At 38.7% G+C, this 24,812-nt stretch overlaps 7 protein-coding genes and 1 long non-coding RNA gene across 10 annotated transcripts in view; 4 read left to right on the top strand and 4 right to left on the bottom strand.

The window, feature by feature from the left end:
- LOC130694519 (DBH-like monooxygenase protein 2 homolog) overlaps positions 1 to 16,180 on the top strand; it is a 47,077-nt gene extending 30,897 nt beyond the window's left edge. The window contains exons 2-4 of the mRNA XM_059495047.1: positions 15,455 to 15,720; positions 15,792 to 15,950; positions 16,031 to 16,180. Coding sequence (XP_059351030.1) covers positions 15,457 to 15,720; positions 15,792 to 15,950; positions 16,031 to 16,126 — 519 coding nt within the window. The 5' untranslated portion in view covers positions 15,455 to 15,456 and the 3' untranslated portion in view covers positions 16,127 to 16,180. The remainder of the gene's footprint in view (positions 1 to 15,454; positions 15,721 to 15,791; positions 15,951 to 16,030) is intronic.
- On the bottom strand, positions 85 to 4,748 carry LOC132087932 (uncharacterized). Of its 3 annotated transcripts, XR_009420893.1 has the most exons (12): positions 4,645 to 4,748; positions 4,536 to 4,573; positions 2,992 to 4,427; positions 2,784 to 2,908; positions 2,577 to 2,699; positions 2,312 to 2,500; positions 1,552 to 2,229; positions 1,265 to 1,452; positions 856 to 1,061; positions 578 to 710; positions 277 to 491; positions 85 to 208 (listed from the first exon to the last, which is right to left on the bottom strand). It is a non-coding gene; the product is annotated as an uncharacterized LOC132087932 (long non-coding RNA). The 3 variants fall into 3 exon arrangements; XR_009420894.1 differs by having other exon boundaries at positions 2,775 to 2,908; positions 4,536 to 4,698; XR_009420892.1 differs by having other exon boundaries at positions 4,536 to 4,698.
- LOC130694525 (putative ankyrin repeat protein RF_0381) lies at positions 6,096 to 8,435 on the bottom strand. The gene is made up of 3 exons (XM_059495046.1): positions 8,220 to 8,435; positions 7,391 to 7,600; positions 6,096 to 7,333 (listed from the first exon to the last, which is right to left on the bottom strand). The coding sequence occupies exons 2-3, from the start codon at positions 7,442 to 7,444 to the stop codon at positions 6,128 to 6,130; spliced, it is 1,260 nt and encodes a 419-aa protein (XP_059351029.1). The 5' UTR covers positions 7,445 to 7,600; positions 8,220 to 8,435; the 3' UTR covers positions 6,096 to 6,127.
- On the top strand, positions 8,450 to 10,018 carry LOC130694508 (arrestin domain-containing protein 17-like). Its single transcript, XM_057517581.2, has 7 exons — positions 8,450 to 8,624; positions 8,680 to 8,805; positions 8,862 to 9,064; positions 9,121 to 9,291; positions 9,348 to 9,530; positions 9,588 to 9,771; positions 9,851 to 10,018. The coding sequence occupies exons 1-7, from the start codon at positions 8,489 to 8,491 to the stop codon at positions 9,931 to 9,933; spliced, it is 1,086 nt and encodes a 361-aa protein (XP_057373564.1). The 5' UTR covers positions 8,450 to 8,488; the 3' UTR covers positions 9,934 to 10,018.
- Positions 11,692 to 13,572, bottom strand: LOC130694509 (RNA 3'-terminal phosphate cyclase-like). The gene is made up of 9 exons (XM_057517582.2): positions 13,362 to 13,572; positions 13,152 to 13,278; positions 12,977 to 13,086; positions 12,831 to 12,903; positions 12,631 to 12,772; positions 12,450 to 12,568; positions 12,225 to 12,378; positions 12,060 to 12,164; positions 11,692 to 11,818 (listed from the first exon to the last, which is right to left on the bottom strand). The coding sequence occupies exons 1-9, from the start codon at positions 13,516 to 13,518 to the stop codon at positions 11,729 to 11,731; spliced, it is 1,077 nt and encodes a 358-aa protein (XP_057373565.1). The 5' UTR covers positions 13,519 to 13,572; the 3' UTR covers positions 11,692 to 11,728.
- A 954-nt stretch (positions 16,181 to 17,134) lies between the features above and the next one.
- On the top strand, positions 17,135 to 18,160 carry LOC130694520 (uncharacterized). The gene is made up of 4 exons (XM_057517594.1): positions 17,135 to 17,285; positions 17,399 to 17,663; positions 17,756 to 17,914; positions 17,992 to 18,160. Exons 2-4 carry the CDS (start codon positions 17,400 to 17,402, stop codon positions 18,085 to 18,087), a joined length of 519 nt encoding a protein of 172 aa, XP_057373577.1. The 5' UTR covers positions 17,135 to 17,285; position 17,399; the 3' UTR covers positions 18,088 to 18,160.
- A 229-nt stretch (positions 18,161 to 18,389) lies between these two features.
- On the bottom strand, positions 18,390 to 20,447 carry LOC130694504 (metalloendopeptidase OMA1, mitochondrial-like). The gene is made up of 7 exons (XM_057517573.2): positions 19,877 to 20,447; positions 19,670 to 19,809; positions 19,423 to 19,599; positions 19,231 to 19,338; positions 18,964 to 19,167; positions 18,709 to 18,882; positions 18,390 to 18,640 (listed from the first exon to the last, which is right to left on the bottom strand). The coding sequence occupies exons 1-7, from the start codon at positions 20,178 to 20,180 to the stop codon at positions 18,497 to 18,499; spliced, it is 1,251 nt and encodes a 416-aa protein (XP_057373556.1). The 5' UTR covers positions 20,181 to 20,447; the 3' UTR covers positions 18,390 to 18,496.
- A 57-nt stretch (positions 20,448 to 20,504) lies between these two features.
- On the top strand, positions 20,505 to 23,888 carry LOC130694495 (conserved oligomeric Golgi complex subunit 5-like). The gene is made up of 13 exons (XM_057517563.2): positions 20,505 to 20,656; positions 20,724 to 20,828; positions 20,887 to 21,011; positions 21,065 to 21,278; positions 21,342 to 21,484; positions 21,558 to 21,854; positions 21,918 to 22,077; positions 22,135 to 22,318; positions 22,381 to 22,545; positions 22,608 to 23,117; positions 23,182 to 23,290; positions 23,361 to 23,564; positions 23,660 to 23,888. The coding sequence occupies exons 1-13, from the start codon at positions 20,614 to 20,616 to the stop codon at positions 23,849 to 23,851; spliced, it is 2,451 nt and encodes an 816-aa protein (XP_057373546.1). The 5' UTR covers positions 20,505 to 20,613; the 3' UTR covers positions 23,852 to 23,888.
- The last annotated feature ends 924 nt before the right edge of the window (positions 23,889 to 24,812 follow it).

The raw sequence follows: 24,812 nt of genomic DNA, 5'->3' as shown, positions 1-24,812 counted from the left end.
CACTAAAGGAGCAGACAATACCATCGTCGTAGTGGACACGGAATGAAAATGCCAATAAAAATTGTATACGTATGTTACACTCACTTCCTTTCGATGCAGTCCACTAATAAAGTATGGAAACTGCGCTGGACAGTCTATTGTTTTGCATAACAGCCAACGTTATTTCTCCTTTCCGAATGGTACGTTATCGTACCGAAATAACTTTACCCTAAACAAGAGGAAAAATCAACATAGCATTGCTACATGAAGATAAATGGAAGCAGATTTAAACCTCACCTAACTGTAAATCTCCAGGAGAAATAAACAAGTCTTCGGGATTAACTTCGGCATACCGAACAGTTGGATTATTCCGCAAACTTTCTCGAACTTCCCGTAACTTTTGTTCCAATGGACGTGTTTGTTCAAACTCTAATTTCGGTGAAATATTGTTTCACAGGATTAAAGTTCTCAAATCTCAAAATCATGATTAAATGTTTGGTAAAAATATTCCGCTAAAAAAAAAGAATTATTACGTTATAAAATGATTAGAAACGTTGAGTCACGCAAACATCAACCATTTACAACACCTCCGACATACCAATCTAAAAGATAAAGACAATAGCAAGGCAACAGCGTTAATTCCCAGGCTGTACTTTCAGGTAGATTAACACGAGTCCATTTCCATTCCGCTATGCATTAGACTCCACAAGTAACGTCTGTATAATGTTACACTGTAGCAAATCAAAAAAGTTAACGCTATCACTAAAATTATGTTTACAATTTACGTATAGTCTTTATGGGATACGAGCTAAATGCCTGTACAAAAGAAGCTATGCAAGACGAAACACTGAACGATATTGAAAAAATTTCAGTTACCTAAAAGGCCTTCCAAAATCTGCAAATTCAGGAAGACACAGTAAGGAGATAATCATCATACTAGTTTGCATAGTCGTAGATTGGAAATAGTTCCCTCTTGTTCAAAGTTAACGGTAGCTTTGGTTGGCGTAGCAACAAGATGACCTTGCTTGCTGTTCGGTTAACTGACCCGCTCGAAAGTATTACACGACCTCGCAGTATTTGTCCTAGTACAACAAAGGAAAAACAATAAAAAGTACTGCGTTTGACTAGAAATGAAACTATAAAATAGTAGAAAGCTTTGAAAAGCAAGGTAAAATAGGTCGTGGGGGCCTGTGACCTCGCTCGGACGTACCCAGCAACAACCAACAGTGAAAGCTACGGTCAACTATTTTACCTTTAAACCAGGTCAGTTTTTTTTTTACCGTACCTTTTGTTCTGGAGCACAACAACCAACTATTCCGTGGTGGTCGACTGGGCCTGTGTCGGACTATATAAAGGTGCTGCATTTCCATGGAAAGACATCAGTTCACTTTTACAAGTATTCCAGTACACCACTCAAACTTCCTCCTCAAGATGAACACCTTCAAAACCGTAAGTACAGTTTTTAAATCGTTCCTGGTCAAATAAAAGCCCAGCAAATTTAACTTGTTTGAACGTACCATCATAGCATTAAAAAATTAATACTTGTTGAATCGAGAATTTTTGAAGTGTTACCATTTCATTCTGAATTGTTTTCCTTTTTTAGGTTGTTGTGATGTGCGCCATGTTGGCTATTTCCTGCTCCGGCCAGTACGTGTCCCAGTAAGCTGAAATTTCTTTTATTTCACTCCATAGCTGTCATTTCATGCTGTGTTCAATTCCTACAGATCTTCCAGCAACCAGGGATCGCAATCGGGAAGTACTGGTCTAAGCGGAATGTTGGGCGGTCAATCGTTTGCTAGCCCGAGCCAACAAATAGTCCCGAACATCGCAGCGCTTCCTCTTGAGCAGCAAAGACCCGCAGCTAGCCCAGCATTCGTTGCTGAGCCATTCAGACCAGCCGCCAGTCCCGCCGCACCAACAACTACCCAACAGATCTGCTCTTGCATCACCATCAATCCTGCCGCATCCGCTCCCCAACAAGCCCCAATTGCTTCTTCATCCGTTGCCGAATCTGTTGCTCCCCAGCAACAGACCTTTGCCACTGCCCAACAGCAAACCTTTGCTGCTCCCCAACAGCAGAATGCTTTCGCTGCTTCAGCTACATCCCAGCAGCAACAGGCGTACGCTGCTCCTCAGTCAGCTTCCACTCAAACCCAAGGACGTTACTAATATGTTAACAATTTGACAATTGTTGCATTTCTTTGACTGTCTTTCCCTCTTGTTCTTCTTGTGCTTTTGTCTGCCATTCCACTGCGAATACAATATCATTTTATCGCATCAATTTGTTACTACAAATTTCATTACCATCAAACTTGACAATTCTTCTTTTTACCTTAGTATGAAGCAATTTATGCCAGCGTGGTGTAGGAGAAGATCCGAATTTAATTTTTAAAGTTTCCACTTCTAAGAAACTCCTTTTAACCCATTTGGCCACTTTATGCGAAGATGGATTGAAAGTTATACGCCCTCGATGAACATGGATGGAGTTTCACCGAAGCCCACCCACACGACTTGACCATGTCTACTAACAAAAAATAAAAAAACTTCTAAGCAGTGTTGCAAAGCAATATGTGGAATAGGGAAATAACAAAAATAACCTGTTTGTTCATGAAAACTTATTGCTTTCCACCTTCAGACTGCTCCAATATATCGGATGATGTCGAACCATGGCGGGGAAACGTAGAAAGCAGTACGCGAACTTGGAATTGCAACAATTTTCACTGCACAAAAAATAGGAAAAATAGAAACACTTGATAGACAAAATAACGCGAGGAATAGTTTGAGAAACGAAATACCTCATTTACCTAAGAAGTTTTATTCATTATGGTACGAAGCACTTATTCTGCAACACCATTTCATTTCAGTTTCACTTCTATCAACTCAACTATTGAAGAGTGCACCCCATATACAATATTTCCTACATTTCAAACTTAAACCGTCAAAGAAAACAAAATTGACAACTTTAATCAGTCTAAAAGATCTAATTTAAAAATTTAAACGACATCTACTTACCCAGACCAAGTCCACGTTTGGACAGTGTCCTTTATCAAATCGATCTTCACCCTCCATCAAATCAAGAAAGGTCATTTTTCTTTATTCAGCAGGCACCATACGCGGATATGGTTTTGCGGATGTTAACTTGATTCGCAGACAAAGATAGACAAATAAAGGGACCACATATTGGCTATGAAGATCGTTGAAATAACCATTATAATTAGGCAGTATTCTCATTCGTCATCAGTTGGCAAATTACTAACGAATAAAATAGAAACCTCTACTCTAGATTAAAAAACGAATACTTACAAACCACGCCGGAGTAAAACTCCTCGTAAAATATATGGTTAATAATCGAGTACAGCTCCTCTGAAAACGTAGTGGTTACTATAATTCAGTTAATCTCCCTCCATAAAGAATTTCCTTACATCAATAAATTGTATATAAATTACCTCATACCTCATTGCTATTTATGACACAGCTTTCAATTCTCTTTCACATAAATTGACTCATCTTGACCCATTCAGCTGTTTTAAAGAGCTCATCTGACAGAACAATGAAATTCAAAGCACAAGCCTTACTAACCTAAAAAACCTACAATAACAACGCACGTGAATGTGACGTCACAAGTAACACAAGAATAGCTAAGTTTAAAAAACCAGTCCGCTACAGTTCCCCAACACTGTTCAACAATACTTACAAATAAGGCATAGTCTGTTTTGGTTACGTATACCACCACTGAACTATTAAACACCGTTTTTTTTTAATACAAATCACTTCCCAGAGAAAGTTTAAGTGTACAAGTTTAGTCAATTAAATTGTAACTCGCATCTAATTGAGCCCAACTCGAATTGGTGACGTAACTATTGCTGCTGAGTTCTCACGTGCCCACTTCCCGGCACAGATGAGGTTAACCGAATCTGATTTTCGTGATACGTTAGAGGAAAGGAGCTGTATCCTTCGCAAGTCTTCCTAAAGTCAGCATCTATTACACCATCTCTAAGACAAAGCGAGGGGGAAAACGATCGTGCACTTACTGCTCTTGTGTTAGTAGTCGACTAATGGCTGATAAATATTGGCTTTGGCTTCTTGTAGTCATCGGTGGCCCTTGCTTCATAGTGCTGGTTTTACTTTGCGCTTGCCTCTTTATGCATCGAAGGGCTAGAACTCTTGGTGTGTTACCTCAACGACATTATTCCTTCTACGTAGGCGGGCTGATCTTACCTCCACCGAAGGATCCCGGACCGATCACTTGCCGCGATCCAGCTCCAATGGGATCTCAAGCAGAATTACTGGAAGATGTCACGACGGCTTTTACTAGTGCTGAATGCATTCCCTTTATCGACGCAACTCAGCCAACGACTCCCGACATGCCTCAATTGGACAACTAAAGATGGGGAATGAAGAATTGTTTACAAATTTCCTTTGGATTCCTGGAATATCATTTGGTTCATCTGCCAAACAGGTTGTTAGATAAAAACATTGCATTAGTAAATATAGCCTGATTTGCAAGAGATGCAAATCAATTGCAATTTTGCTATCGAGGAATTCTGTACATTTACCTTTATGAAGCCTTGATGTAATTTAAAATATAGTCTTGCTAAAAGGTCACCAAAAATCTTGTTTATCAAACCCTTTGACTTTTAGCCTATAATCTAATTTTCTGTTCACCTCTGCTGAAGCCGAATTGACGAAACAGAAAAAAGGCAAGTCACCGAACAACTAACCCGAGAGCACATCAAGTATGGTCCGCTAACCGTTGTTACCAAAATCCTGAAACGAAAAGAGATTGACCATACTAGATTTTTTCCATTACAGTAAAAGTCAACAATTACAACCATTTCAGGACTGTAACTAATTTTAGTTCACTTTTAGAGAACGTCATTTCAGCAAAAAGGTCAACTAGATTTCACACTATTGTCTTCCCAGCTCTTATTGATTGTCTTGTTCAAATTAATCGTATTACAAACAGATAATTCAGCTGGCAAATGCAAGATCTGGTTTGGCGCCAACCTTCTATCACGTGTATTTACTGCGTTATAAGAGTAGATTGCCTACGTCTGTAACGCACAACGTGGCCAACCAAATGATATTTAATGCAATTAATTTCCCATAGACAATAAAGTTCATACTGAGCAAACAACGTCAAATTGAAACATAAGTTCCAATCCAAATACGCTTTACGTTGAGTATTTAACAAGAGCAAAACAATTTAAAATTAATGGACTTGAAATAAAATGATTACCTTGACCTGGACGCAGAAACTAACAACGATCGCACAGAAGAGAAAGAACTAAAATGTGCTTTGCGGCGCCAATATGGACTATTCAACGTTGCATTTCTTACTAAAAAAATGGGAACCTTTATGAAAACTTGGCAAGCGATTCGAAAAAAGGTTACCATACCCCTTTTTCACAAAGCGTTCGCAGACGTTGCTGAAGAAAAACACGTGTGCAATACGTGTCCCTTTCCTCTGTAAAATAGAAAACGATCAAGGATTTCTTTCATAGCCTACCCCTACAAAAAAAAATGTCAAGAGGTCAAGAAAGGACGTTTTACTTTGTGGTCGCATGACGAAAAGAATCTAGATTTATCAAGGACACTTGAAAAACCAACCAATGCACGTGTTTTTGCTAGCCCTCCCTCAAGCGAAACTCAATTAAGTTACGAACTCAGTTAAAAGTTATGAATGGCGCTTTCATATTGGGCAATTGGAAGAAAAATTTAATTTTACTCGTTTGTGATGCTTAAGTTTAAATGGATGAAGCAATTAACTAGAACTGCAGTGTAGTCACCAGTGTTAAAATGAGTCCAAATTTGTGTTGGCTAACCGTCCTACAACGAGGTAAAATGAAATAAACTTTAATATATTTTCATGGCGGATCAGTGTAATATGATGTTTAAAAAAAAAGATGAGGATAGATGGAGAGATTCCGGTGCCATCTTTGAGATGGAGCAATCCGTTGATTCATATTCAGAACTAAAACATGGAAGGAATGCATGGATCATGGAAACAAAAGCAAAGAGTGTATTGTTTGAAATATTTCCTCTATTAATTGGTTGCCAATTTATGTGAGTAATGATTGATCATTTGTTAATCCTTTGAAAAATTTAGGGATAATAGGTTGCTGATAATATTTTTTGTTTCTTGTAGTTAATTCTTCTCAAGAAGTAGTTTAAGTGTATTGTGCAGTTTAGCATTTGCATTGGACTTGCACAAAATTTGGAATGCATTACCTCCTCTACCAAAATGGCTCTGGCAATCAACGTCGATTCCATTTTCAACCAAAAGCTGAACCATCTCAACCAAATTGTCGAGATTCGAGCAAGACCTGCACAAAATATGTAGAACGTTCCATCCACTACCGTTATTACACTTGATATCGATACCGTTGTTAATAAAAAGTCGAATGATGTCAATTAGATTATCCTTCTTATAGGTTTTACACAAAAAATGTAACGCATTCCATCCCCAGTTATTCTTACTATTGACGTCTATTCCGCGATCAATCAACAGTTGAATTAAATCAATCAAATTTTCTTCCGTGTTCCGATTACATAGAATATGTAGAACATTCCATCCATTGTCGTTAATACAATTGATGTCGATACCATGATCGATAAAAATTCGAACAATGTCAATCAGATTATCCTTCTGATAATTTTGACACAAACAATGTAGCGCGTTCCATCCCCCGTTATTCTTACTATTGACATCTATTCCAAGATTGATAAAAAGTTTAATTAAATCCATACAATCGTCTTCCGTCTTTTCATGACATAGAATATGAAATGCGTTCCATGCGCCACCATTGTTGCATGTAATGTCCATTCCGTGTTCTACTAAAAGACGAATGATGTCCACTAAATTCGATTGTTTGTACTTATTGCACAAATGATGCAGAGCATTCCATCCGTCATCGTCAGTCCATCTGATATTGGTATTATTATCAATGAAAATTTGAATAATATCGAGCATATTTTCGTGCGGATAATGTTGGCACAGTAATAGTAACGCATTTTGCCTCAGTTTGTTGGTCCAGTCGACTTGGATTCCCCGTTGAATCAACAACAGAATAATATCAATCAAATTCGGTTTCTGATAAAGGCGACACAAATAATAAAGAGCATTCCATTCTTCGTTATCTTTGCAATTGATGTCAATATCGTTTTGATCCAACAACAAGTGAATCACATCCATTAAATCGTTTCTCGCATGGTTTAGCTTGACCAGTTGCAGAAGTGGAGTCAAACCTTCACGATTGACGCAATTTATGTTAACACCTTGACCGATCAAAGCATCGATTTCGTTCAAATTAGAATTCTTGTCCGCCATTAAATTCATCAGCTTATCTTCCAACTAAATTAGTTTACATTAATTAATATTCCCTTTATTAATTTATTACTGAATTTTTACCTCCTGTTGGATTGCTGCACTATAATGCTCCATTAGAAATTCACGTGATGCCATTTCTTTTGACGTCTTCCAAAGGGAAATTATAACGGACACTACTAGAATTGGCGAATACAATAATCTGAGAAAAATAAACTGACCCCTAATTCCGCATAAACGTTTTGTGATACTGGCTCCGTCCGTCCAACTCGAAAGCTTTTATGGGATATGTGACTAAAAAAAAAAAAAAAAAGTCAAATGCTTTTGTCCGTTTCCGTTTACTACATTTAATTAGCTCTTAACGGACAGAATTATCTTTTGAAACACGTTATTGTATCTTTATTTGCCGGCTGCTAAACAGCACCGACTAACTTTTGTTTTAACAAGTCTCATCCGCATTGAAGCGGCGTTTCGAAACTTGACAAACAGATCGAAAAAAGGTTTGCTGTTAAACATCGTAAAAAGAGCCGGAAATAGCACGTTTTTTTTTTACTAATGCGAATAAGATTAAATAGGTAAACCGCACATGTGAAAGCGTCATTTCCATGGATATTTCTAAACGCAACATGTCGCAATTGCATGTAACGTCACTCAATGCAATCTGTTGGTGTCATTTTGATCGTGGCTACATACGAGGCGGTTGTGATAAGAACTGTGGAGCCGCTTACAAGACAATACATTCATTGAACTTCAGAAGTTTTGAGCTTTACTACTTCACAATGCTAAACTCGGGTAAGGTAGACTATGGCTTTTAATTCATAACAAACCACTTCGCTTTAAGAATAACGAGCGTAAAATTTACATAATTATGTCATTAAGATTAAGCAGACGATTTTGGGAGTAAATATTTTACCTGAAATTGTGAAGGACACGGCGAGATGTGCCCATTTTGAATTTCACCTGTTTTCTCTTGCACTTTACAGGCATCTCCCACCTTTGAGAGAGTTGCCAACCGCCACGTCCTTGAAACCAGCGTGTAATAGTTTTGGTTTCGCCAAACTTCTACGTACCAACCTTCGTCTCCTGTAGGTAAGGAGGAAGGGTTAGAAAATCCACTTTTTTTCCTGAAGCTTCCTGAAATAGAAAAAGTATCACACGGCTGACATTGTTGGATCGACAGTCATGGGTGTCAAACATATTACCATCGAGCTGGACCCAGTTGAAACTAGTACGTCGTCACATTGTTATGGTTACACACCTGGACAGGTCGTGTCTGGTGCTGTTGTCGTTTGGGGCACTACGAAAGTTAATTTAAATGGTACGTTATTACATTAAACATCGTATTTTATACTGTGATTTTTGTATCTTGTCAGGCTCGTACATCGAGGTCGAGGGGCGTGCAAAAGTAGCCTGGAACAAGAACGACGTTTCGTACTGTGCACAAAGTTCCTATTTGAATCTCAAGATTCTTTTGACACATGATTCTTCACCTATTGCAGGTAAAAGAGTTTAATTTAATAAATTAAAGGTATTAAATAATTTACTTGTGATGTAGTATTTACCAATAGAGTCAAGTTCCCCTTCAAATTTGCACTTCCACCCGATATTCCAAGCTCCTACGAAGATAAATCGGGCAATATTCGATACAGCCTCAAAGCCGTGCTAAAGAGACGATCATTATTCAAATTTGATTATGTCAGTCGAATGTATTTTACCGTGAACGCCATCGTGGATCTCAGCAAAGACGAAACTTCTTCGGTATTTTCAGTTACTTCTGTAGTAAATTAACTGTTCTATTATTCAACTGTCATCAGTTTCCATTGCGAGAATCCATGTCAAAACCGCGGTCCGGTTTGAAGAGGATTATGGCAGATGCCTGGTTAGATAAAACGGGCTACATACCTGGTGAAGAAATTCAGTTTAACGCAACTATCGATAATTATAGCGGTAAATCTGTAAGGGGAACTACCGTTCAACTTATTCAGGTACGTATCCCATAGGTTTTAACTATAAAGTAATTTGCATATTTTTGATTAATTAGTACACCACATTCACCGATGGAAAACATGAAAATAAGGCGAAGAAAGTTCTCTGGGAGAAAAAAGGAAGATCAATCTGTGATAATGAAGTTCAAGTTTGGGAAAGCTTTCCTATTATTGTTCCACATGTTCCATCGTCCGGCATGCCGTACTGTGATTTAATCTATACATCTTACGTGATAAAGGTTTTTAATGTTCTTACCTTGCAACGCTCGTTCACTTGATAGTATTGGGAAATTTAGTTAATTGTGGATCCTGGATTCTTCGATCGTAATTTAACTATTCGTCTAAATATCACGATTGGAAATGTTAGGAGTACTGCTCGTCGAAATTTAACCAATTCAACTCCGTTACCTGCAATTACACCTGATCGGACATTAGGTAGCACCATGTCGAGAGGTGTAGGGGAACTGCAGCTTGGCAGTCGTAAGTACAAATTTTTCTGTTATGATAATCTTTAAGGTTAAAATTTAATTCAACGTTATGGTATTTACGTGAATAATAGCGCCTCCAACTTACGAAGAATGTGAACAGGCAAAAGTTTCATATCGTGATTTTATAGCCGAAATGAAAATCAAGCACAATTAAAATTTCCTTTCAGTTCGTAGGGCTTCAAACCAAATAGTTTTAAATATCCTCAAAGTTTGATTATTAAATTTTTTCAGATAATTATTACCTCAATAGCTGCTATTATATATATTGTTCTATCACCCAATCTTCAGTTTGATTAAAGTTGCCCAATATATTAAACGATGATAGTAAAATGTTAAATTTTGAAACCGTAACATTGTGCGCCTGCATACAAAATGATATTAAATCACAATTTATTAACTACTGACAAACCTATATTGGCAAAATGAAACTTTGCCCATAACCTTATGAAATGTTCTCTTGCGGATGGGAGCTGTTACGTGTTTTTATAAATGGAATAAGGAAATTAACATGTGCCGTTTCACCCCAAATACCTAAACATGATCAAGTTAGAATATGCAAATAACTGGACATGGGAAAAGGCAAACCAAATTACGGTAACAAAGCAGTCCTATTTAACCTTCTAGAAATTTACATTTCATCCTCTTGAAAAGTTTTTTTTTTTGGAAGTAACTGTACCGTCAAACATTTTACAAATATACATTGCTAAAATTTAAATAACGTTATAAAAACATTTTTCCGCCACATTTCTAAACAACGTTAAGATTAATGACATCAGTATTCCTTTCTTTGTATACCTACCATTCATGAAATTTTGCTTCATAATATGCCTTTTGTTCGTTAATCGCCTCGGGAGTCTTCGTGGTTTTTCCTTTATGCATGACGTGATAGCTTTCGTGTTGTCATACGGGTGGAATTCATCGCGCAACCAATTTCCCGTGAACCGATTTCACTTGTAGTTGGCCGGAAGGCGAATGTTACGGGAAAGGGGGAATACCATTTTGAATTTACACCGTGAGAGCTTTCTTGATCAAAATGACAGTTGATTCGCATTCATGAACGACTTCAAATGGGAAGCTCTTGCCTAGTTTGCAAACCATTCTCTCAGCATCAGCCGATAGAGGTGGACGCTCATAAAAAATAAAATAATTTAACTTTGCAAGTGAATTATGGAAGATATCGCAGTAGTTGTGATTTTCGCTGCTTGTGTTTGTTTGTTAGTTTTAGCCTACCTGGCCACGTCTGTCCGCTGTTCGCTCTGGTGTCGTAAAGGCATGAAAACTGACTTTAGTGAATCTAGTAAGGAAGATTTAACTTTTTCTGCAGTCACCATTTTGTCAGCAAACGGATTGTCGATCGACGATTTAAAACCTGTCGATCTCACCAAATCCGAAGTTGTCGTGAACGATAACGGTACAACGGATGAGAAGTATTACTGTGTCTCCATCGACATTTCTCCCGAGAAAGATTTCGACAATTTGGTCGATTCGACGTCTATCAAAGTTCTATAAAAAAAAAAGGGAAGTTTGATTAGACGGAGACTTATTATATAAAGGGCTACTGCATTTTGCTCAACATACGTCAGGTGTATCAGCGCCAGCGCTGCAAGAAGTAGAGGATCAACGTGATGAAAAACCACTCGAAGAGAATTTCATTTTCAACATAACGAGTCACAGACGTCATTGTTCGAGTAAAGAAATCTCCTCTGGATGCTTTGAATTCGACCTTACTCTACACGAACACTTGTAAAAGACTGTGCTTGTTTTTGAATTATTCTGATGGTCGACCGAATACTGAGCGATCGATCAGCGATCTCTTTGCATACTATTTTTCTTCCAAATGATATTGTGTCATATGTGCATATCTTAAAACATCGTAAATATTAAAAGTCAAACAAATACAGGAATGTCTGAATCAACAACAAGGCTGTACATTTTCAGTTCAAATTCAATCACAGACGAGTATTAATAAATCCCATACCTTTACACTCGATAATGTACGTTTCAGGCTGCGTCTTCAGATCAATAATGTCGAATTTTACCTGTGCAAATAATATGATTGTTAGATAATATAGTACGTTATTAATTCAAATTTTTTAAATTTAATTTTGTCTTCTCCTGCAAAACCGGCCGGGTATCTGTTAACCGATTCCAGCCGGGTGAATAAGAGACATTAATCTATGACAATCTAAAAACCCATCATGACATAATCTCGATCATGACGGAGGAACGTTGTCATTAATTATATTTGCACAATCGAAAGCAAATAATAGTCAAACTTACTCCCGTGAGTTGCGATGTTACATGCATGGCGGTCCGCGTGTGTAGCGTAGGGGGCCCCACCAAAACTTTTGAAATACCCTCAGCCAAGGCCATGAATATAATCACCTATGAGGCAACCATTAGATTGCGAATGCAGCGAGGAACGTGAACAATCAATAAACGAACCTGATCTTGGGCGTAGTGATCTAAGGAGACTTTACGAAAACATGACTCGATAAGCTCGTCAGCTGCCTCTTGTCCAACTCGATTTGCAGGATGTCGTGGCTTACCTAATCCTGACCCACCAAGCAACATTCCATCGGTAGTTTCACATGAAAGTCTATCAAGAGTAGTCGAAAAGAATTGGTTACCGTACCTATTGAAACAGAAATAGTAAGAATGGATAGTTACATTATTGCAGCCCCATTGCCGAAAGCTTTATTCTCTTTAAATTGATGGATATTAACCGGAATATCTCTAAGAGTCTCGTGAATTTTCAAGATGGCAGAATGTGCCATATCGTTGGCAACCTGCAAAAGAAAACGTATGACGTAATAGAAACATTGATTATCTATTTTTTTTTTGGATTTACTCGGATCGGTATGGTGCCAGCGACAAAGGATACACCATTTACACACTTGAGAATTTGAGGTTGGTCCAAGGTGACACAGGATAGCTTTTTAACTGGTTCAACTGCCAAATCAACTTCTCCACATCCTTTAGGATAAAAACCTCTGCAATGTTATCCAAACTAAGAATAAAACTCTTAATACCGATAAACAAACAATATACCTTTTAATGAGTTTGCAGGAGAAACTGATGCCAAATCTTTTAGCAACAGAAGAGAAAACATCGGTCAAGTAATCTAAAAGTAAAAAAAATATTAGAAATTATGTGCATGACCTATGATAAAGTAGGCAGAGCAGTGTAAAAGTTACCTAATGGTGGAGACATTTCAACATTTGTTCCCCCTTTCATTTTGATTACACTTTTTTTACCACCAAAAAGTAGGCATGGTAGAACAGCTTGGGTTATCAATGTTATACTCCTGTGTCGAGAACCATGCAATTACTGAAGCTTCCACAAAAACTTGCCACACAGAAAATCAAGTACCCTGCTGTTTTGGTATCAACCGAAAACTCACCACCACTGATTTGGCCTGGTCTGAATGTGATTTCTGTCGAACCAATGTTACCACCCTCCAGAGATCCATTTGTCAAGTCTTTGATAAGGTTGAGGCCTACACAGAAAAAATGAACTATATAATAGAGCACAATATTTCTTTTCTTAATGCCTGTTTTGTTTTCTAATAGCAGTAATTACCAGTTAAGTGCTGAGGTCGTAGTCCTGGAGTTGATCTCCCAGCACGGATGCTATGGATCCTAATAGGCACGCCAAGAATGGCGCTCAATGCTGATGAGATTCTCAACGTTTGCCCACCACCTTCGAGTATACTGCCGTCTATAACTACAAGTTCCATCTTCGAAATTTCGGTTTTCCGTTCCTTCCGGTGTAGAACATTGACGTGCGACGTTGACGATATTTCGAGTTGAATTGAATTGCAAACGTCATTGTTTGGTTTGCATTAATAAAATGGAGGCTTTCAAACAAAAAAAATCGTAAAAATATAGGAATCAGCTGAAATTTTTATGCGACGAAGAAAAATAATGAAATAAATACTTTTCCATTCTTCCATGCAGCGATGCATAGTAGCAGACCAGGGAGCAGGATCAGGATCCGATCAGTTGATTACCACATGAAATAATGCTCTTAAGTCCCAACGAATATATTTTAGACACCATAGATCAAAAGTGGATTAAATACTTAAAAAAACGTAGAATGGTTTCAGTTTTTGCAACATTCGGCAAACAGAATGCAATCACCGTGCACAGGTTGTGCAAATTTTCCAAATTGTTTGGTAGAAAAACAAAAGCGTTGCCAAATTCTACACAGCGGTTTTCTTTTGTTACGCTTATATACGTAAAATAAGGCAAAACTGATTATTTATGTTGGTAACCGCGTGAAAATAACCACCAGGGCCTTATTTGCATATAAATTAGCGTTACAAAAGCGTGGGGCACACCTAGAAGTATGCCTGGCATTTATTAGAGCGTTAGCTGACATCAGATTTCACTGGGGAAACACTAGCGAGCCGATTCGATGCTGCTCTTAATTTGCTATCCTTTCCCTTTTTTCTTTTTCATTTCCAACTTTCTCACTCTTACGCAGTAGGCAATAATTACGTCTGTTAACCATACGATCGAGTGTTAAAATTCGTATATTAACAAACAAGTAGGTGTTGGCCATTTTCTGGCAGATGCTAGTAATTTTGGTGGATGATGACATGCTATCTACAAACAAGACTTAATATTTTTTCTGAATTAAAATCTACTAGTCATTTGTCTTATTTTACTTTAAGGAGATATCAAATCAACATGAAGATATAATAAAACCTGAAGTTGTGTGAGTCAGATGCTAAAGCTAGCGATGACAGGCAGGCGATAATTCCATATGTTACCTTGTGGAAATAATATGTTTCATCAAATCACGTTGATTAACAACGTGAATACCACAACAGTGAGTGACGGGAAACAAACATGAAGGGAAAATGAACTGTTGTTAAATAACTTTGTTCAATCCAATAAATAAGAAAAATAAGTAACTTGCAAGCTCAACTGAAGTTAGATCTTCACAGTAGTCCAAATTCTAATTTAGACTTGAATCGATCATTTAGCACACTGATGTTTACATGTCAAGATCTTAGATAGGAATTCCAAGGTAGATAGATTGATTTACGTAACGAAGCTTGTTCATCACAAGCGTGTGCTTTTAGTTAAGCACGCATACAGAAATTTGAATCAAAACTTTGAACCGCAGATAAATGGGTTGGGTTATTTTTGGCCTTTAAAATATCAACATATGCAGAATAGGCTGACGTAGGCAAGTGCAGAAATAGAATCACCATACGCAATCAAGTGATGAATTGTCATTTTTTTATCTGCCAGTTGGTTGGTCCACTAGTTAAGCAACGAACTTAGATTATAGGTACCCTACACTTACGTGTGGAACCTCAATAATAAGATAAGCTGTTTCATGGATGATGTTTCGACCTTTATCATATGTAACTATTTATGTGTACTCGGATATGAAATATGGTAAACGATATGTCAACTGCAAGCAAGAAGGCGGGTAAAACCAAATGAAAACCATTTCCTTATATAAGCTTTTTTGAAATTAGTACCTTTGACCAATACCTTTTTCGAATCCTACTATAAAAAGGCACGCACTTGAAAACTGGCAGACCATTGCTTCGATTATCCCAGCTCAATTAACAAGGTAAGAAAGCTTTCTTAATTAATATGGTGCATTTACCTTTGCCATTTGTGGCCACTAAAAACAATTAAATATTACTTCCAGAATGATGAAAGTACTGATCGCCCTTATTCCACTTCTGGCCGTTTGCACCGGACAGCTAAACAACTTGACCAACTCCCAGGAATTAGACCCAGCAGGTAATTTCCGCCTCAACTGGGAGGTCATTTCCGGAACAGGAGACATCGTCCTAGAGATTCAAGCTAAAACCGCCGGATGGGTATCTTTGGAGATTGTCACTGATGACGGCAAATACGCTGATGTCATCTTTGGAGGCTACAACGACGAATTTAATTTCGGCTATGTTGAGGTATTTAACTAAAATTTATAACGTAATAGAATTTTGTTAGTTTACTTACGATAAAATAATTATGGCTTTAGGACTGGAGCCTTGAATGGGCTGCACCTGCTCACTTGCTTCCTATTCCTGATGCCAGCAAAGATATCGTGTTGCAAAGCGCTTCTTACGTGGATTCCACGACAACCCTCCGCGTGAAACGATCACTTAACACCGGAGACTATTATGATGTCCCCTTCCACGTAAGTTGATCAATAGAAATTTGAAAGTGCGTTCCGTTCATCAAAATAAATCACATTATTGATAAATTTACCAAAAACAGAGTGGACAGATGCCCATGGGTTGGTCTTACAGCGCCACCGATGATTACAATTCCGTTCACGCTGCGGCCGGCTTCGTCTACATCACCTTTTATTAAAAATAGTAAAAATGTTTATGTTCCGCATGAAAAAAAAAACACGCTGCTCTTAAATGAATGGTAATACAAAAATATAAAACGTTTTTAAAAATAACGCTTTTGAGTGTTATAAACAATTTATCAATAACGATTACAGCTATTTTAGTACGCTGTCTACTTCAAAGGGTCATTGAGTATATCTTTGCAATACGAAACGTGTACACCCGGATATAAGCTAACACAGATAAAAAGATGCAGAAATACTATGTTACATAAAGCGGGAAAATAGTTTCATGGCACGTGTTTCCAACAACGAAGAAACAGAACTTTAAAATTGTTTAAGCTCTTAAATATGTTTTGAATATGATCGTCTAGTGTCAGCGCGAACGAAATGTCGAATGTAATACAGGTTATGGGTGAAATAAGCTTCAGGTTTTACTGGTACAGCTTAAACCTCGGCCTTACGTGTCACGTAACAGTGTTTCTGAACTAAAGCGAAGTCTGTGTTAATCTTTAGTTGCGTTTACACTGACTAGCTTTCTTGTATTAAGCTAATAGGCATTCATTTCTGAGGGAATCATTGAAGAACTATTCCTTTAAAAAATAACATCTTTTGCAACTTAAGTCGAGAATGTCGGATTTTATATAACCAAAGTTACACAAGGTTACAGTTCCCCACGTGTAGCCTCATTCACAGACGCTGGTTTTGATCAAATATTTAGGCACAAACAGGTTGTTTAGTTCCAATCTATAAACCGGCTACGATTGGTTGAAGAGGGAAAGATAAACAGACATTTGTAATCCAACTTCTCGAGAGAAAGAAGATAAACAATAAACTACTATAACTTTTTTCTTCCGTGACAGGTAAAGCTCTACTACGCGATGTGGTCAGGTATTGTACAAAGCAAAACCAGTTCAAGAGCTCTATGCACGTGGCATGACGTAGTTAATTCTGTAGTCACACGTATAATGTCAATCCTAAAGTTTGACATGTGCACTATACTTTCATATCCATAGATAAAAAATAGGACTACAGTCAGCAATTGAAAACACCAGAGGGACTAAGGAATGTTATATAAGTTAAATTTCCTATTACTACTTTATTCTATTCCCATAAAAAGGCTTTCACTTACACTAGGCAATCACTGAATTGGCTTGCCCTCCTTCAACTAACTACAAGGTAATGCTACTCTTAAAAATTTCTTAGCCCTATTCTTTCACACTTAGAAATTTGCTAGTAAAAATAATTCAAATAGATTCATATGAGAGTGAAATTTTAATTTTACCTTGTAGAATGATGAAAGTATTGATCGCCCTTATTCCGTTGCTGGCCATTTGCTCCGGCCAGCTCACCAACTTGACCAACTCCCAGGAGTTGGATCCTGCAGGTAATTTCCGCCTTAGTTGGGAAGTCATCGCTGGAACTGGAGACATCGTCTTGGAGATCCAAGCTAAAACCGCTGGTTGGGTATCATTGGAGATCGTCACTGATGACGGTAAATACGCTGATGTCATTTTCGGAGGCTACAACGACGAGTTGAATACTGGCTACATTGAGGTAAATATAATTAATAATGCATCCCTAGAAATTTTTTTTTTGTGTGTTAAGATGTAAGTCTTCAAGTAAATTACCAATTGCGTCCTTGACAGGACTGGAGTCTTGAGTGGACTCCTGGTGCCCACTTGCTCCCCATCCCTGATGCCAGCAATGATATTGTCCTGCAGAGTGCTTCGTACAACAACCCAAACACCATCCTCCGCGTTAAGCGATCACTCAACACTGGCGACTTTTGGGATGTGCCCATTCACGTAAGGTGATCAAATCTGACATGTAACATCCAATTTTTGTAAAATTTTAAGAAAATCGTTTGATCTTACATAAACAGTCCGGACGTATGCCCATGGGTTGGTCATACAGCGCCTCAGATGCTTATGACTCGGTCCATGCTGCTGCCGGTTTCGTCTACATCAATTTTTACTGATCAACTGTAAAAGAAAATTCAGAAATTGTGTAACACGGATTTTGATTGATGAAATAAAAACTTATAAAAACAACCTGTTGTACTGTAACGTCCAGTTTTGTGGGAATTAAAAAAAGATTTAACACCTACGATTGCTGATTAGGGATCCTAGGGATTTCAATTATTAGTGTACAGTAATAAATAGTAGGTAAACATTAACTGTAAAAAACAAATTAATGCTAATAATGTAAAAATTATCTAATCATGTAAAAAAAAATTTGGATTAATTAATGTAAATTTTTTACCATTGAACAATTTTAAACTTTATTCTTTGTGAAACCAAGAAACCAACCAAGATGTATGTCGAAAAGTCAAAAACCAGGGAAGCTCTGTGACAGCATTATATACTATGTACAAGCAAATGTTGCTATTATTCCTTCCCAGTTGCATAGGCGGCCATATCAGGAACAACTAGGATAACACCGACGGGCATTGTTTTATGCATTCCCTCCAACATAGACTTACGAAAGCTCTCAATTTCCTGGCGAGGGTCCCGAGCTGGAAGATCGGGACACTAATGCAAAACTGTCACGTTAGGCATTTTCTATACGTTAATAACTAGAAGCATAAGGGGAAATTTACCTTGCAGTAATTCCGAAAGTTTATGGCATCTGGAAGTTGTTCTTCGAGTTTGGCCTGTCGGGTTTTGTGACTAGGATGGGTCGATAGCCACTCTAGCGAACTAAGTTGATCATATTCGTAGATTAGATCCATCTTAGCCCAAAACGCTATGGCAGCTCTAACGTCGAAGCAAGCCTGACCATTGTAAAATTTTAGAATATATAAATGTTGGCACACTTTTAATTTTTTCCGCTAAAACCAAACGGAAAATCAAACCTTAGCTGCCAAATGAATCCCAACTTGGTCTGCTTCATTCTCCAGCAGCCGTGAATAAGGATAGCGAAGTGTAGCATTAACAGCTCCTGCTCCAATACTGTATCCAAGCAAGCTCAATAAATCCGACGGGAGAATGGCCCACGCTAAGGCAATGAGCACCAACTTAATAGACTCCAAAAGATGTTCTCGACTGACATTTTCACCCTGTAAATAAAGCAGACAGCATATTTTAGAAGCTATTGAAAATTCATGCAAATTAAATCTTACCGCGTGGCCCAAGAGACAATGAGAGATTTCATGTCCTAAAACGATTCCCAATTCATCGTCTGTTGCACAAATGTCCAGCATCCCCGTAAATACAAAGATGTTTCCATTCTGTAAATAAATACAGAAAAAATGACGGGAAACATCGACGAATAATAAGGTCAAATTAAGAAAAATGATTGGCTTCCAACTTACAGGCAAAACAAAAGCATTCATATTTCCCGGATCATCCAAAACAGTTATTGTCCATGTTTTCGTATAAATCTGCGGTAACTGTTTGTTTGCTACGAGCAAACGATTGGCTACTTGTTTAACTCGAGCGTAATAAGGATGATGAGTGGGTACAATGCGATTGGCAAACTCCAAACATATCTGTGGCGATAAAACTCGGAAGTAAGGAGATATTTTCCAATTTATACCAAGAAATTGAAGAATAGTTAACTGCTTGAAATTCCAATTGAGACAGTTCTTGAATTTGCTTAGGGGAAACAATGGAAAACTTTTCTCGGCCAGTTATTGGTTCAACCTCCAGATGGGACATGTAGAACCAATAAGCCATAGCACTTGAAATGGCCCCTCCACCTTGATTTTTGACAAAATAATGTTGAATTAAGAGAATTCATGTAGTAAGTATAGTAAATATACATACCAGCAATGTTCCATTTTTTCTCCTTGATCCTTGACCAGTAGTATTCTCGCTTTTCTTTTGGTAAGGCACGCCACCACTTACGGAAATTTCTTCCAGCAAGGAATGCAGCAACTCTCAAGACAGGTCTCATTAAAATCAAAACCAAAGGTGGTATGGCAGCCCTGGGTCTACTGGTGTGAAAGCCACATTCAACAATTTTTGTCCTCTTTTCGAAGGCCCTTCTACTGAATGGGGTAACAGGTGGCAAGTGTGATATTTGACTGAAACGCATGGCCGACCGAGCAAACCGAAATAACCCCAGCATGATAACTTATAAAGGATACCAAATGAGAAATAAAGAACAAAACGTTGGAACTACTTAAAATGAAACGCTCAGCATGAGCAAGAAAAACCCAAGTTTTTCGTATTTAGACAGTACGCACATAGTTAACCCTAACCGTAACCCCGTCAGGAACACGGGTCGATTAAAAAACAAAGCTATCAAACGCAAGAAATATGGTCGATTTCGATTTTCCTGATCTGAAATTCTTAACTGAGGCGCCAAGTATCTCCTTTTACTAAAGGGTAACATTTTTCCGTCTGCTTTCCAAAAGAATTCGATTTTTACAAGAATCAAAATAGATGGCATTGCTATGCCACGTCGTCTACTTGCATGTGTCAGATGTGTTATACGTAAACAAACTTATGACCGGTTAGACTTCTTATTTCATGTAAAAATAAAAGGAAACAAATAGGATATGGCAGACCAGACAGTTGCAAAAGAGGATATCTTGGAGAACGGTATGTTATGGATTCTTCTTTGCATACGCATTAGTATATAAGCTTGATAATTTGTGGTTCTCTGCAGAATTCTATCATCAGTTCTTGTCAGAGAAATTTGATGTAAAAGAACATGCCAGCCAAGTCCTGCAAGGTTCTATTGTGTCAGAACAACTGGCCAAGTTAGCTGAAGGTACAGGAATATCATTATTTGTCACAATTCAGCTGCTAACTTATCTGGATAAGTTTAGGTTTATCTTTGCTGGATAAAACAATACAGAATCAAGTATCAGAGCATTATGAGGATCTACTGAAGCATGCCACGGGAATTGAAACCCTTGAGAATGTTTTATCAATGATGCAAAACCACATTCAAGTAATTTATCTGTTATTTCCATCAACTCCAAAAAATAAAACCTGTTCTTCCAGGGCTTTTCAGCATCCATTGAAAGGATCAGAGCCAGAATCACTGAGCCTCATGACAAGCTGCAAACACAAACTTTAATGCTGAGTCGACTTCAGGTGTCATGTGAACTGCTGAGGAGGATCATTCGCATCTTATCTCTTTCTAAGAGACTTCAAGCTCAATTGCAAGCAGGCTCTAAGGAAATTACAAAGACTGCCCAAACATTAAGTGAGCTAGGTAAACACAGTGACTGTAGTAGTTAAAAGCTCCTATGAATTATCTCTGACGAACTATTGGTAGATCAACTGAACAAGGATGTCGATTTATCCGGAGTGGAAGTCATCGAAAAAGATCAAAAAATTATTCTTCGTGCAAGAATTGAAGTTGAAAAACAAGCTAAACAAATGCTTCAAAAAGGTCTCGAAGCACAAAATCAAAGCCAGGTGTTAAACGTTGCTTGAATGTAATGTCTAAGATCGCTATCGTCTAAATATTTTTAATCGTTTTCGTTGGCAGGTTGGCACGGCCCTGCAAGTATTCCATAATTTAGGAATCTTGGAATCGATGGTAGAATCGGTTCTGGAGAACGCGAGAGAAACCCTTCACAGCGGGTTGAAACGCGCCTTAGACGTGGAACAGTTGTCACAGCTCTCAACTAGCAGCAGCTCGAACAGTTTTCATCAAATTGATGGCAAATTTAGAGGTCCGGGTAGAGTGGCCATGCCTGTGACTGGAAGCAGCCCTGCTTTCCGGACGGCCCTTTGGGCGAACATGGAGAGGTTGATGGATCAGATATTTAACAGTTGTGCTCAGGTACGTAGATTTGATTTGATTTCCCTTCTATGTGTTCATTAATGCAATAAATTGTCGGACTAGGTGCAACATTTGCAAAAAGTTTTGGCGAAAAAACGCGACCCGGTGACTCACGTTTGCTTCCTGGAGGAGCTTAATCAGAATCGCAACACGCATTTAGTGCAGCGCTTCTGGACCCAAGTAACTGGATTGCTTACCCAAGAATTCAACAAAGCTGCCAATGGTATGATCAATATTTCCCTACACATTAATTCTATTCCTCACCTCCTTCTTTTCATAGAATCGTCTCATATCAAACAAGCTTTCGAAGCGGAATATCCCAAACTGTTGAGAATGTCTGCCGATCTCTGGGGCAAGTTGCAACAGTTCCATCAAGAAATTAGCGCCGCTTCCAACGCTGCCAACTTGGCAAATGACGAATACCTCGACGAAGAACAAAACACTACTGCCACCAACCAATTCAAGTAAATTTTTTATTAGTTCTCCTATTAGCTCATATAAATGAATTCATCCTGAAACCTTACAGTGCGGAAACAGCCCTACGGCGGAGTTTGGCGACATTCCAAAACGCCTACCTTTCCCGTTCCCTGTCCCGTCTCTTTGATCCCGTCAACCTGATGTTCTCGTCAGGTGGAAATGAGGGCTTACCCTCATCGGACGAGTGCGATAATCTAATCAAGATTATCCAAAGGTCAGTATAAACAATATCCCAAATGTTCGAAACTTAATAAATAACAATTTATTGTGTACCAGTGAGTTGACAGTTTCATTGGTTGATCCGAAACTGGGCCATTTGGTGACGAAGAACGTCACGAAAACCATCCAAATGATGGCCGTCAAAGCGGAAAATCTAATCCTTTCGGACGGGGATGCGTCACAAGTGATCGGTCCACCTACGGCCGCTCAAAAGACGAACGCCGGAGCTGTAAATTTATTGCATCAATTCGACCGGAATCTGAGACGCGCCGTGGTTTCTTTGCCCGGCCTACCCGAAGATTGCGTTACGGCAGTTACCGATTCTCTCAGGCACATCGCCACGCTCATGCGAAATTCGATTCAGCCGTTGCTGACCTCATTGACGGATGCAATCGAAGCCATCCTGTTGACAATGCATGACGAAGATTTCTCCAGCGCTCATCCTCCTGAAAGTGGGGCCGCATCCGCCCCTTGCTCTCTGTACATGAAAGAATTGCAGAATTTCATGTCGCGTTCGGCCGGCGATTACTTTTCTCTCTACCACTCGCCGGATTTCCTCCGCGAAGAGTAAGGGCAATTTCGTGCCAATCAATTTGGAATCACTTGATTGATGTTTGGGCTTTTTTTTTAGGCTACGAGCAGTTGCTACCAGGTGCTTGGATTTGTTTGTCCGTCACGCGAGTTTGTTACGACCTTTGGGCGATGGTGGTAAAATGAAACTAGCAGCCGATTTTGCGCAGGTTTGCACGTTGATGGCTACCTGTGTACGTGTAATGCTTGATTATAGCCTTTTTATTTATTCACTTTCAGATGGAACTGGCCATATCTTCGTTTTACGACCGGCCGACAGAGTTGGGCCGCTCCTATCGCGTCCTGCGCTCCTTCCGTCCACTGCTCTTTCAGACTGTAGAACATCTGGCTCAATCACCAGCCGTCGGTGACGTCATTCCATACAGCCTTGTTTTGCATTTCTTATTTGCACGCGCTCCGGCGGAATTGAAATCTCCTCACCAGGTGCGCTGCTCATTAAAACATTTAATAGCTAGTAATAATTTTCTTGACGAAAAACAATCATCGATTGTTACCTACTGTATTTTTTTTTATTTCAGGGAGCTGGATGGTCGGTCGTTCGTTATTCGAAATGGCTGGACGAACACGCAACAGAGAAGGAGCGTCTGTCAGTTATCCAGGGCGCACTCGAGTCTTACGTTCAAGGCGTTAAACAAAGGCAAGCAAAAGAATTTGCCAAAGAGTACGCCATCATGGTCCAGCTGCTTCAAAAAGCACTTGCTAGTTTGTAATAAATTTTACAAAATAAATTCAAATTTCTACCAACAGTCTATTCGCAATCAACAATTATAATAATGATGGCAGGGAGACTCTTTTCTTTCTTTGTTAGTCTCCGCGTTTATGTTGGCGAAAGAACATAAATCGTTTGCGTTCATTGTGTTGTTTGTTTTTTGTACGCCGGATGTTTTCTTTGCGTTTGTGTTGAGTTTGGACGGTGCACAGTACGGAGACAATAGAGTATTTTCTATTGGTATTCATTCGAATGGAAAATGCTGAAACTGATGATTCATTTCAAATGAATTTTTTGTTACGAAATTCTAAATAATCTGCAGAATTTGTAAATGATTAAAATGAATTGTTCTCGTAAAGTTTTGCTGTTCCGTGTTACATCAAAAGAATTGTGTTTTCATAATGATTCAGCTATAGATGAGTCTTGAATCGCAAACAGTCGTGATCTGTGCACAATAATGCGGAACGAAAGCGATTGAATTGCCAGGCTTTTCATTTCACTCCCGATTTCGAAAACTCGAATATTTAAAAAAAGATCATAGGCCAAATGATCGATTTCAATTCAGATGAAGGTGGCCTTGCTCTTTACTGATTTCGTGTTGTTGTTTTTACAAAGTCGCTTTAGCAATAACAAACAAGGCGTACGTTTCGTGAGCCGTTGTGCCGGGGTTGGTAAAAACACGTTCGATCTCGTGCCAACAGTGCGGATTGATTGACTTTCCGAGGGCGGAATGAATCATCTTTTACGACGCAATTGGCCAAATCGCAGCTTCAGGCAGTTGATCAACGATCTTCCAACCAAACAAATTTGATTTTCGATCATCCTTTCTCTCTTCCTTTTTGTTTTTTTTTGCCTTTCTCTCTCATTTCGCATTCGTCAGTGCGGATGCCAGTTCACGGGATGTGATGCATTTCGACCTCGATGAACGTGACGCCATCGCGTTCACGCTGTTTGCAGACGAT

This window comes from Daphnia carinata, chromosome 4 (assembly GCF_022539665.2).
Source record: "Daphnia carinata strain CSIRO-1 chromosome 4, CSIRO_AGI_Dcar_HiC_V3, whole genome shotgun sequence".
Lineage (NCBI taxonomy): Eukaryota > Metazoa > Arthropoda > Branchiopoda > Diplostraca > Daphniidae > Daphnia > Daphnia carinata.
The sequence above is the reverse complement of the archived record's forward strand: the minus strand, read 5'-3'. Positions and strand labels throughout refer to the sequence as shown.